The sequence below is a fragment of the Dromaius novaehollandiae genome, chromosome Z (genome assembly GCF_036370855.1).
Source record: "Dromaius novaehollandiae isolate bDroNov1 chromosome Z, bDroNov1.hap1, whole genome shotgun sequence".
NCBI classification, from domain to species: Eukaryota; Metazoa; Chordata; class Aves; order Casuariiformes; family Dromaiidae; genus Dromaius; species Dromaius novaehollandiae.
In genome coordinates this window covers 58,672,228-58,685,840 of record NC_088132.1, presented here as the reverse complement: position 1 = coordinate 58,685,840, position 13,613 = coordinate 58,672,228, and the positions used below count along the sequence as shown (strand labels likewise).

The following is a 13,613-nucleotide window of genomic DNA, read 5'->3' as shown; positions in this document are numbered from 1 at the left end:
AGTAAGTGTTAATTATGACTGTCGCAATCTTCTTGCTGCTACGTTTGTGCTCAATTAACTAGGAATCTTTGGGGGATTTTGATGGTAGTAGTAGAAATACTTAATATTAGTTAGTACTGAGGTAATCTCAAAAGTAGATGAGAAAAGAATTCCCTAACTTGCCTTGAGTAGTCAGCCAAGGGACCTAGTACAGCCAAAGCTAATATTTAAAGCAACATGCTTAACTTTAAAATCTGTGTCTATACGGTAGAGCCTTTAGTAAAGATATCCTTTGGGTGGGATTTTGCGTTTGCCCGTATGTTTCTGGTTGTGTTACTCAGAGTTGTGCGTGGATGGGACTGAGTGATGGGTGTGAAAGGGGGAGCCTCCTTGGGCAGGCTGGCCTAGTCCTTTGATGCCATGAGTTTTGTTTCCAAGTCCAAAAAAAAAAAAGTGTTTTTGAGTTTAAACAAAGAAACTGCAATTAACTTGTTTTATAGAAATCTTCCTGTCTTATGACACTGTGAACTAACAATGCTTTTCATTTCTTTTTAAGACCAAAAAGTTAAGCTCAGGGGAAGCAAAACGTGAGAAGGCTGCATTTTAGTGGTAGTCTCAGTCAGGTGAACTGTAACTTTCACAACCTGAGGAATATGGATTTTTCCAGGCTAAAGCATTATGTGTAAAGTGAAAGCGACCTTGGGAAATACTGGCACATCAGCATCCTAGAGCAGAGTGGCGCTGCGGTACTGGCAGGGATTCTACCCCGCACTGACCATATAGAGGGCAAGTGCACTGGGGTCGGTGTTGATTCTGGATGTTTGCCCTTTGGGGCAGTGATGGAATTGGTGCTTCAGCATCCACACTTACCTGTGCTAGATTTCTATATAGTGAATTATAGCCTGAGTTCCCTTCCATGTTTTAGCTTGTAGGTGATACTCTGTAGTAAGTGTTTCAACTTTAATTATGCAGTTATCCTAACACAAGAGGTCCTTTTCCGGACAAACGTTTGCACTAGGTGCTTCTGTTGGAAGAAGTGTTAGTATAAAGGAATTGTACAGTATAACACTAATTGTAAAATTATACTTTATTGCCAGTAGGGTTCAGTATGTTTTCACTTTAGAGGTCTTGTCTCTAAGGAGTACTGGCTATTTGCCAAAATTAAAATAATATATTAGAAACATTTGTAATAAAGTCTTTAAAGTCACTTAAACTCAATACCAAAATATATATTAGTCCCTGTCTGCAGCATCTACTCTTTCAAATTTGTAACTAGGACACAAAACAAGGCTGACACCTTATGCTGTTTTTCTAACTCTCAAACTACTTCAGGTATTTCTCAAACTCTCCAGTCAGGTGGTTGGTGGAATGGTGGGTTCGCTAAACTGGAGGTAAATTACTTGTTAGTATATCGGGAGAATGTCTTCTCCTTGAGACACCTAATGACTGTTGCATAGGAATTTAAAATATTGCACTGCTTGATGAAAGTCACACATGTGCATGAGCCGCCAGACTGTCTGTGCTTCGCTTGCGTCATTGCAGTTGAACTGCATGTGGGACAAAGTGACAGTAAATCTTGAGGTTTTCCTTGCACAGATGTGAATTTCACCTTTTGATTGGTCACCATATTTTAGAAGTTGAAATGTGTATTGGGAAGCAATATAAGCCTTCGAGTGTAAGAATTTTCTGTAAATGTAGTTAAAAGAAGAAAAAATTCCCCCGTAGTATCAGTGTAAGCCCTTTTCATATTCCAGTAGTGATCCCAGGGTGCCCCGTGGGGAAGAATCTGCAGTTCTGAATTTATACCAAGGTCTGTGGGTCATAATTATGATACAGAGTTTAGCCCTTTCCTTCATGTTTGTTTAATACTCCAGACTTGCTCATGAGAATATTCCCGTTCTGTTGCTACTTAAATTGTTTCTTGGGGAGCTTTTTTAAAGATTTCACTAACCTTCATTAGATTATTCACATTTCATCATGTACAGCATGAGAAAAAGGCAAAGATGCCAGAACTCAAAAAAAAAAAAAAAAAAAAAGAGAAAAAAGAAAAAAGGTTGTTTTATTATAAAGCTTTAAGCTCTGTTATAAATGCAAAATGCAATCTATCTCACTGACCTGCATTTATATATAAAATTATACCAAAAAGTACGCGCTCCATTTTAAAAAAAAGTTTGATTAATATGGTATGGGATTGATAGAGTTCTCTGCTGTTCATGAACTCCAGTTTAAGGCCTAATTCTGGTTCCCTTATATGCTATAGTAGTTCCTTAGGCTCTAAGGGCAAGACTTTTTATTGGAAGTCTTCATTTATTATTTATTTGTTTTTATTATTTATTTTTATTTATTTATTACTAGCAGTCTGTCTAGTTTGCTATATTGTAAGAGAACCAATGAAAAATATAAGGATCATAAAAATATTAAAGAGGAAAACTGAGCAAACATTAGATAAGATTTTGATCATCTGTAGATTCACAGATTCACACTGCTTCTTCGGAAGGCTGCTTTTATACCTGTTTGAGAGCATGTCAATATTAGAGTAAAGAAGAAACAGAGAAAAGAATTAATTTTGGCTGTCTTACAGAAGCAGACTATAGGGAGTATAATAAAAGCCCTCTTTGGTCTGAAACTGATATCTGTGATATCAGATATCAGAGTTGGGCAAGGGCTTTTTTTGTTTGTTTTCAAAATTTTTAGAGAAAAATATATAAATGTTGGAGTTCAGTGAGAATTTTTGGAACTCAGTTTCTATGTCTGAAATTGCTGCTTAGTTTAAAAAAATTCGGCATTTAAACCAGTATTTAAAATTACTGGCTTAAAAATATAGGCATAGTGTGCCAACTTTCAATTAGTCGCATTGAAATATTAATCACTCAGGTAAGTGTAGAGCCTAGTTAAAAGTTGGTGACAGGGCAAAAAGGAGGAGGATAAAGATGTATTAGAAATTGAAGAATTTCTAGCAGATGTGGCTTTAGATGTTTGGCAGATATAACTGTCAAATGAGCCTTTGGAAAGAAAGTTATTTTAAGTGTTTTCCAGAATTTGATGTGAAGCCATTGATTGTCTTTCTAGATAAGTTAGCCAAAACTGAATCATGGTATCATTTTTCTAGACTGTAAAATATGAGTTAACTTGCTTGTTTTTTCCCCCTCTTGGAGGATGCTGTCTTCAGTTCAGCAATCCATATTAGCAAGACTTAATTAAGCTTTGTTGTTGGGGTTTGCCCACGGCCTCTTGAAATCCTAGTTATAGTAATGCAGACTAGGCTGTTGAAATTTGTTCTGCAGTTGTTTGCTTGCTTTTTTTTATTGCATCTTTTTTATGAATTATTTTCAAGAGCTGTATAAGGAAGACATTGCCCTTGTGATTGTAACTAATACGTAACTGGTAATGGAGCAAAAGATCATGAATATACTGTTTTCTGCCAGTAGTTGTCTTTCCTTTGTTTGCCTGGTTGTACATCTTTCTTCTAATGTTATAAAACTACGGTTAACTTGCTCTTATAGCTTGAATTGAAAGATCATGTAAATGTGGCTGGGCTGTGCGATAGCCCTTCTCCTCATCTTAGCTGTTCGGAAGTCACTGGAGCGTAGCCTTGCGGCGAGCGGGAGCGAGGCTATAGCTCTCACAGCTCAGTAGGTCATTCGCGGATTATGTCATGGATATTGCCAATAGGAGGGCAGTAGAAGGGCTACTTAGATTAAATGATTCAGTCCACCGCTTTAACAGAATGTAATTTAGAGGAATAGAATTATAACTATTGTCATTCTTGGGAGCAACCATTTTGTTCCAATAATATGGTTTTACCCAAACATGTATACATTGTGCTAATCAGGATCAAAAGTTAATCTAAGTTTATTATTACTGCATTGCTAAACTAAGGAAAAAATATAAAATAAAAACAAAAAAGAAGTACTTGTGTCTCCTTTTGTAAAAATAATAACAGTATTTCACTCAGGAATGTCTATCCAGCTCTGAATTCTGTTTCTGTAGAGCTTTCTATTTTAAATAGTTATGGAAAATAATTTTTTGTACTAACTTGAACTTAATTATTTTAGGTAATTTTTATACAGTCACTGTCTAAAGACAAAAGGCCTTACTCAACTGGCAAAATGAGCATGTTCATTTGCAGACGTTTCAGTGGATTGTATCTAATCACCTCTGTTGTGATAAAGAAAACTAAAATTATTGTCAGTGATCTTACACTTTTCCTTTATGAATTTAGTGGATGGGATACTTTTAAGGCAAAATCCTAACGTTGCCCTTCTTGTTAAGAAGTAGCTTAAGAATATTTGCAGCTTCTTTCAGGGTATGGGGTCATCTTTCAATATGCAAAGGTTATAGGGACTCTGCAGTTAGCGTGCGCGACAGTCTGATTCAAGTCAGGTGGTTTTACCATATGAAATCAACACTGTGGCGTCCCTGCAAAGACTTTTCCTTCTTGGTGGATTTCAATCAGAATGGGCTGGGGGACAGTTTGTATTTTACTTTTTGCATTTCTGTCATTCTAAACAGCTGTATTAAAAAAAAAAAAAAAAAAAAAAAGTTTTACAAGTTTAATCTTAATAATCTTCACCCAAAAAAAGCAGACACGCTATGTCATAAAATAACTATTAGTGACTAGTTTGTATCCTATAAATCTAACTTGAGTTGATAATATGGTCCATTACCAGCTAACTGCACAGAGTATTTTTCATTTTACACTCTTCAGTTACTTTTTAGTGAAGTGTTAAAAAATATGAAGCTTTTCTCCTCTCTAAAATTGCACACTGTCTCTCTGTTATTAGGGAGATAACAGCTCTTATAAATGTTTCAGTAAGCGTTAAGTAGACAGTTATGTGCACTCTCATTCCACGCTTATTTGCTTACTGTAATAAACTGATAAAATATGTGTGGTTTGTCTCTGTGTATCTGCAGGCATCATGAGTCACATAGATTTCCTTTAGAAATAATGTTGTGTCTGCAGAATTGATTGGTTATTTTCATAAACCATCCAAAGGTACACAAACGACTTCTATTATTTAAACATATGCTGTGTAAGATTTGTGGGGGCCTATCTCATGGTTACTAGGAGCTTCTTGTTCTATTAACTCTTTAGAGAATTTTTTTTAACCCTAGAATGATTGCAGGTATCTGTTCTATAGATTTCTTTAAGTATTGCAATTGCATGCATTGGAAGTTTTAAAATTAGAGCAAAATTAAACCAAAAAGTGTTTACCAGGCTGATGCAACTGTTATGTACATTGCCTTGCAGTCACAACCATTGTCAGCTCACAATCCTCACTGTCAAGTAAATATCTTGAGAGTTCTAGTTTTCAAAAACTACACACTTGTTCAGGATATGTTTGTTTTATTTATTTCTAGTACTGCCGTATTAAATAGAACTGAAGATTAAAAATCATGAAAACATAATGCTGTTATTCTGGCTGTCCTTTGCAAATCTTTTCCTCTGTGTAGTATAATATTGAAAATAAAAGTGAATGAGATCATGTGAGTGAAATTGTGAATGAAATATGAGAAGTAACACTTTAAGAGGTTAGGTAAAATCTTCAAGTAAAAATCATAGGAGGGTTTTGAGAAAATTTGAGTCAATTTGTAAAGTATATTGAGGGATTTTTTGCTCTATGTGTTTATAGCTACGGTTTGGACTTCTACCTTTTTATGTTTTCATTCATATTTATAAATGGTATTAATAAAACAAGTTATATGGTAGCAAAGAGAAGCTAGAGTACTTCAAAATACTTGTTTTAACATGAATAACCCATTTCCTAATCATTTGTAACTTTTCTGTTACATGTATAGAACTCGAATTAAGTCTTAAAAATTAAATGCTAACTTTAAACTTAAGAATAAGGTTTAATTTAAACTTTAAAATTTAAGTTTTATTAATTATTTTAGCAATCTTTTAAGAAAGGGGTCGTTGTGAGACTCTTACTTGTTTTGTACTTGACAGGTCACTACCCAAGTCTTTGTGCCAACAAAAACACATGAACTGCTTCATCGAATGAGTGGAAAAGGATTAGCAGCTAATTATCACTTCTCTAGACAGCCATGCATTTTTGATGATCGTATGGTATCTGTGCAAGTGACGTTAACCAATACAACTGATCAGAAGATAGAGAATATTCACATAGGGGAGAAGAAGTTACCACCAGGCATGAGGATGCATGGGTTTAATCCAATAGGTAAGAGTATCCTATCTTTAAAAATGCTGAATCATATTCTTTTGCCAAATTTCAAATAAAGAAGTAGGATTTTTCCGTAGCCATTGTATACATTCACATATACATATATATATATATATATATATGCACACACATACATACATAAACATATTCATGCAACTGTCTTTTTGTAAATAGTCTGATTAACAAAAGTTAAATTCAGCTTTCCTCTACTTGTATTTGACTTTGAAAATTACTCCTTAGAACCGTTGTTATAGCTCAAAACTTCTGTGCCTGAAACTTCACCTGCTTTTTCTAATAATTTCAGTTGACCTTATAAAACTTTCTCTCTGCACAGACCTTGTCTCTCTTACATCTTTAGTCCAGAATGGTTGTAACGATACACCGCTCTTCAGTATCAGGTTTTGATTTAGGTATTCACAATGGTTTATGTGCCAAGCTTTATCTGGTGGCCCAGAGCTTTCTCACTTGTTTCCCGTGGGAGAGGCTGAGCCTTTTCGCTGTGGAGTGAAAATGTATTTTTTTTTTGTCTGGTATGTGTCTACCATGCTTCCACGGGGTGTGGCTTGTGAGCTTCCGTGGTGCGGCTTAATTCAGAAAAGCAATGCGATAGTTTGTTCTTACCTTTCTGCTTGCTACCGTCTGGTTGGGATTTTTTTTGCTAGATTTCTGTTAGTGGAAAAGGACAGAAAATGTGGGGAAGAAAAGCACAGATTGCAGCAACTTTTATGCAAGGGGAGTTTGGTATCTGTGCACGCAACCTACTTGCTTTCCTTTCTGCCTCAAGAGTTCTTTGTTTTAGGGCGCTGTAGTATACGGAGAAGGAACAAAAGCAAGTCTATCCCACATAAATAAATAAAGTCACAAAGACTTAAAAGTAGCAAACTAGTAATATTGTAAATCAAATCAAGTGATACTATATTCACAATAACACTGAGTAAACATATGCATTCACTTGTTTCATGTAAAAAAAAAAAAAAAAATCCTGAAAGAATTATTCTGACAAGTTCAGGTTTCTTAATTTTGATGATACAAACTACTCTCTCATTATGGAAATAATATAGTGTTATAGCCAAGAAGGTAAGAAGGAGCATGTCTCTCTCAGTACCTTAATTTGAGAAATGCCTCATTCTGTACTGCTTGTAAAGCACAAAATTATCTTCCATTTTGGGTTCATAATCTTTTTCCTGTCTTCCATTACTAATGCAAGCAAAATATTGGGAAATAAGTAAACCACATCAATTATGAAATATTTTAAGTTCTGATCTTTTTTCATTACTGTGTGGTAATGTAAATTTTATTAATACTTGTTCTGGTTTACTATTTATTAATTAAAATTGGAAACTGGTGTTACTCTAAATGAAGTGCCAATGTTAGATCTGTATGCAAACAAAAGGATGTAACTCTCTAATGTTTTTTTCTGTAATTCCCCCGTCCTTTTTTTTTTTTTAATATAAACCCTTATTTTGGTGATGATGGGACAGTAAGATTTTAATGGTACCATTTTAATGGTAACTGCTTTAACTGCAGTGGGAAAAACCCAAGACACTTAAACATGGAAGTGTGACATTTGGCTGTGATCTACTTAAAATTAAATTACAAGTATTTACTGTTTTTTTGACTTTTTTTTTTTTAATATAGGTTTTCTAACTACCTGTGGTTTGGGGGTTTTGAATCCAGGGTCTTCTGCTGTTTTGCATGCTTACTTTACCTGCTCCAAATGTTCTCTTGTAGAATCTCTTGAGCCTGAGGGATCTATTACTGTCGCAATGGGTATCGACTTCTGTGATTCCACTCAGACTGCCAGTTTCCAGTTATGGTGAGTTCTCAAGGGGGAGAAAAAAATTAAAGTCTCCATGTGAAAATAATGGGACATGGTATTTAAATTTTTAGCTGTAAATATAACTTGGAAATTTACATGGAAGTATTGGACTTATTGTTTATTAAACATTTAAAGAATTGAACAGCAGTTCACAGTATGATATATGCCAAAGATGTTTTTAGCAAAATGAGACATAGTCATGGTTTTGTTCTGTTATTACAAGGATTATGGGTTTTCTTCTGTCTTACAAATTTTTTCAGTACTTACTTCAAAAAGCACAAATCTGATGGCAATCTCAAATCTAGGTGCCTTGAAACCATATATGTAAGTGGGAGGACTCTCTTAACAGGTTGTATTTGGGAGGTCCTGTTTTTCCCTTGGGGTAAATGAAATCAAGCATTAACTTCTCTTTTTAGTTAGAATTACTTCCCTGTTCCTAAGCTTTATTTTTATTTTTTCTCCCTCTTTTTGGGATACCTCTTAGTAATACCACACTGAATGGAGCAGTCAGTCCTGGCTAGTATGCTGGAGTGTTTTGTGTGGGTTCTTCCTCATAAGAAATCACAAATCAGGAAAGCACATGTGGCCAACCTTAATACCTCAAGTGCTTGTTATGGCTGTTTGTGATCTATGTAACATGACTACATGAAACCATCCCCAAAATTTGCTAGTTCAAATGTGTTTTGTTTTTGTTTTTGTTTTTTTTTAAGATTAGAGGGAAAATGAAAAGGAGTAACTAGACAGCCAACTACATTTTGTCTTGTATGTGGGATTTATGTCTTTTATGCTATTTATTGGCACATTCAAGATCCTCCTTTGTGTGAGTTCCTGTTGCATTCTAGGCTGGCGGAGAGCCTGTTCACCTGGTGAGAACGCTGTTATAAAGCAGCATTTGAAACCAGAGGAAGAGTAGCAACATCCAAACACTGGGAATGAATGTATGAGGGGAAAGCTAGACAGCTTCTTTTAAGAGTGTGCTATGTTATATAGCCTTTGAAGCTATAGAAATGCAGTAAATGAGCCTGCTATGAATTTTTTTGACATATTTTGAAATCATATTTTTTGACAGTTTTTTTGCAATAAGCACTACTTCCTATGTTCTGCACACAAAGAGATATTGAATGGACATTCATATTGCAAGATTCTAAATCAGGAAAAACTCTCTTCCCATTCAGAAGATTCTGTACTTCTTTAATACTCTTCTTTACCTTTCTTTAATACTGAAGAAATTTTAGTATACTACTATGAAGTACAGCTTGGAAAACTTGCATGTTATTAAAGGCAGGGATGAAAGCTTTATAATAGAAATGTAACTAAGTGACACCAAATGAACAACTACTAAAAGTGAATTTCTTGTTTTAGTGGCAGGGTGATTTACTATTGAAAATATATACCTTTTTTTTCCTCCCCAAACCTTTTTTTGTACAATAGATCCTCATGTGAAATCATTTTAAAGATACTGGTACCTCCAGCAAGACATCTGCAGCATGTAGTTTATGCATGTTACGTTGTTGTGGTTGGTCTGTATGCTGTTTGCTGGAATTTGGAAGCAGTTTTGGACTGTTCAGAAACTTGGCTTGTTTTTCTGCACCGTATGTTAGCCTGATGCAAGTTTTGTTGGGAGAGGCAATGCAATTTTCATAATTGCTTCAAAATAGGAGGCATCTTTGTTTCTCTAAATATGTTTTATTTTAAATAAAATGTACTCAGTTTATCAAGCAGGCACACTCTCTTTTAGGCAGAGCAGATTTTTTTTTTAAGTACATCTTTTCAGTATACCAGTGATTTGGTTCCAGCTTAAACCATTTATTGCTAAGAATCTCAGCAGTGATGAGGATAAGCAATGTAGCATAACACATTGATTTTATGCAGATCATCACCTTTATGTTTTGGGAGGTCTGCTGTATTAGTGATATATAAAAACTGATTACTTTCTCCAACATTGCCTAGTAATTGTTTATTATTTTCCTATTAGACAAACAAGACAGATCAATATTCCTGAACACCAACCAGACTATGAGTAACATCACTGTAAATAGATTTGCCTCAGACCTCAGTGGTGTATTCATTTTAATGATTTGGACAATGTGAGTCCAATGACAAAGCTCAAGTTAAGTTTAAAATTAAATTAAGAATAGGAACTGCTTACTTTGTTCCTTTGCTAATTGATAGGGCCTTGTCTTTTTGAGACTAGCTCTTAGAAAATGGTATAAAATAGGTAAGTTGTTCTTTGAATTAAATTTTCTATTTTACTGATAAAATAAAACATATATTGTTCAAAATCCTACTGATGTCAGTATCACCGAAGAAATTATGCATTGTGATGTTTCTTGGGCTGTGTCACAGTGCACTCAACTGAAGCCCTTATAACTTGTCATACTTCTTTAAAAAGCTTTTATCCAAGAGGAAGAATAACTTCCAGAAGTTTGTCAAAATGTAGCTAAAAATACTGTGCACACAAAGGTGCCAATATTCTTGTATTTCCTGATAATGTCTTTCATAAAGATATACTGTGTCAGTTGTTTTGCATTTTTGTTAGAAGCAGATTCAGCAGTAAACTGTTCCTGGTCATAATTTTTTTATGTTGTTCTAAAAGGAGCACTTTGTCTTGCATCAAATGTAATTGATCCTGAAGCAGTGTAATCACAATTACTCACTTTCTTAATTGGCCTGCCCAAAATCAGAAAATGGAAACCGATCGGCAGTGTTTAAATCAATAGCTTTGTAGTAATGCTTGTGGGGGTAGGGAGATAGTGGTAATGGGTAGATCAATTGGTCTTAGATGCCAATCACAGACTGTGTGTTTTGCATAGCAAACACTACCTTTCAGCTTGGGGATGTGCTGTTGCAATAGTGGTGCAATAGAAACAGACTATATCAAGAAAAAAGCAAACATGAGTAATAAAATATTTAGATCTCTTTCTGAAGTTCTTGTGTGAATCAAGGACAATGAAAGAGTAATTGTAATACAGAGAGAGGCTCAAAGCATTGAGCTTTGAAAGGCCTCCCTTGTAAACACTATTTTTATTAAGCAAGTTTTACCAAGATCACACATCCAATTAAAAAGAGGAGAAACACCTTAGCTTGAAAACTGTTCCTAATGTGTTTATTTAGAACACGTATTATGATGCTCAACCTGTGTACTCATAGGGATAACATCTCTTCATTGCCACCTTTCTTGTGCTCTCTAGTTAGAGACACACTAATTTTTCACTTATATTGATGTTCTGCACAATAACACCTCTCTGTATATGCTATTTTTTAAAAGTGGAAAATTAAAGAAGAATAAATGGAGAATTTTAGTCTTTCAGAAGATGTTTGCAGATTGTTACTGTTCCTTTTTGGTCACTTTGTTCAGACTCTGCAAGCAGGATGTACACAACTTAAAAGTATGAAGCAATTTGTTGTTGTCTATCTCACATGACCAGGTAGTCTGATAGCTTGTTGAATCTTAGTTGAGCATTAGTGTATCCACTGCCCCAGTAAGACACCTGAGTCTTTGCTAAGCAGGTAGGCATCAGTCAGGAGAGGAAAGGTTGGCTGCCTCTGCTCCCTTGAATGGATTCTTGATGTTGCAGATTTGCTGCACTCCACTGACTCTGGATTTTTTTTCCCTGTGAGATATCATACATTTCCACATTTGGTGTGTTTTTCTTTGAATCTTCGAGCTACTAGCAATCATTGTTATAACAATCCTTCTGCTGTCTCTTGTTTTATTATCTTGCATGTCTCTACTTTTCAGATATTCTCAGATCTCTCTCACAGCTTAGCATTTCCCACAGATGTGTGAATAAAGGTTTTGGAGCTCATCTATATCAGAGTTTGCCCCTGCATCCTTGGAACGCAGAAAATTGAACCCTAGAGAAGAAAGGCAAGGAAGGTCACAGAGACAGGGTTACAGTATATACGTGCACTTACCCTATTTTGTGGGTTTAGAATTTCTGATTCCATTTATAAAAGCCAGTAGACAAATCTCCAGGTTGTTGTAAGTGTGTGGCAAGTGACTGAAGGTGAAGGGGAGTAGTCCTATTTATAAGTTTGAGAGCTGGAGAAAGGGAAGGAAACATTCCTACCTTTTCTCTTTCCTTCCCTTTCCCTCCCCATCTTCCCAATTCTCTTAACTCTTCCCAAAGCCATAAAAGAATTGCAGCTTTGAAAATACTATAAAATTAAATTAGAGAACCTATTTTCTCCACCCCAGTCTTTTGAAAATTATGTTGGATGTTGTTCAGCTCTCTCAGTAAGCATGGGGGTAGGGACTGTGTCCATGTCCATGTGCAACTTCCTCAAGCCTAATTTTCTCAAGGTTTTACTGTGAAGAGTATGATCAGAGATCCCAAGAAGAGAGAGAGAAGGAATGGAAGGAACAGCTTTTATGCCTCATATTCTTGCTTAAAATAACGAGACCATGGAAAAACAGTGTGACATGTGACACAGAAGTTTGTACAGGCATAGGGCTGGTTACCTTATAGTGGCATTTCCCTTCTCCTAATGTGGTTACCAGAACAGCTGGGACCCTGTACATATTCATCTACTACTGTTATGCTGATAGAAGAGAAAGGAAGTGTCTGTTCACCTCATCCACCTGGACTGTATAAACAGAGAATTTTGCTGACTACTCCAAAAAAGGTTGGTGTAACAGGAAGAATCTGACAATTTCTTAAATGAAGTAAATTCTCTGGATGATATTTGAAAAGGTAGTTAGATCTACTGTCTGCAAGTTGTATCTTATCGTAAAAGCTCTTGCTCTGAATTTTTTTTCCAAGGCAGAGAGATTTTTCTCTCTTATCTCATTCTATGTTGATGTAGAAATCTTCCTAAGCAGAACTTCAGTTCAGCAGCAGTCAGTATTTGTTTTGGGGGCAAACATGCATTCAAGTGTTGATGCCTGCATAAAAGCATCTGATTAAAATTATGTAGTGGAATGTGCTATGGAATGTATTAAAAGCTAATGTTAAGGAGAGGCAAGACTGTCTTCACTTCACTGTCACTTGCATTTTCACTTGTTTCTTACTGTTTCCTTCCCATTTGGTTTGTCAGCAGATCACTAAGTTGTTTACAGATGTTGGATAGTAAGACAAGCAATCTGGTTGTCTTCTTTTTACTCCATTACTCTAAAGTAGTCAGTTGGCCCAGTTCCAGAAAACAAATATATCTATATAGATAACTGACCTGGAAAAAGCAAGGCTGGACATGTGCAACTACTCTTGTTCCTTCTATTTCCCTAGCCTTTTTTCTTGTAAAAGTGGAATGCCATCTGTTCCCTTCTTCAACATGACTGTATGAGCAAAGTCTCCCATACTTCTCGATTTCATCTTTTGCAGGAATCTAGAGTGTTGCTCTTTGTTTTCTATTCTCCTTTTCATTCATCTTTGGAGATTTCTGAATACAAGACAAAAATAGTGAGCTGTTTTTTGATAGATGTGTTCTGGGTCAAGAAGCTACCATGGTCATGGTAATAGCAGGAAGAATATTCCCCAGCCTATTATTATTAAAAAAAAAAAAAATCCTTATTACGTGGCTTTGAAAAGTAAAGACTGCCATTGTGGAGCCTAATGGGCATTCATTTACAGATGATTGTAGTAATATTATTTATATTAGTTTTAAAGATGGTGCTGTCATCTTTGTCC

The 13,613-nt window shown here is 35.5% G+C and overlaps 1 protein-coding gene across 2 annotated transcripts in view; it reads left to right on the top strand.

The window, feature by feature from the left end:
* The window catches only part of LOC135325000 (AP-3 complex subunit beta-1-like), a 150,383-nt gene that overhangs the window by 114,147 nt on the left and 22,623 nt on the right, over window positions 1-13,613 (top strand). For both annotated transcript variants that reach the window (XM_064502274.1, XM_064502275.1), the window contains exons 23-24: window positions 5,930-6,161; window positions 7,896-7,980. In XM_064502274.1, coding sequence (XP_064358344.1) covers window positions 5,930-6,161; window positions 7,896-7,980 — 317 coding nt within the window. The remainder of the gene's footprint in view (window positions 1-5,929; window positions 6,162-7,895; window positions 7,981-13,613) is intronic.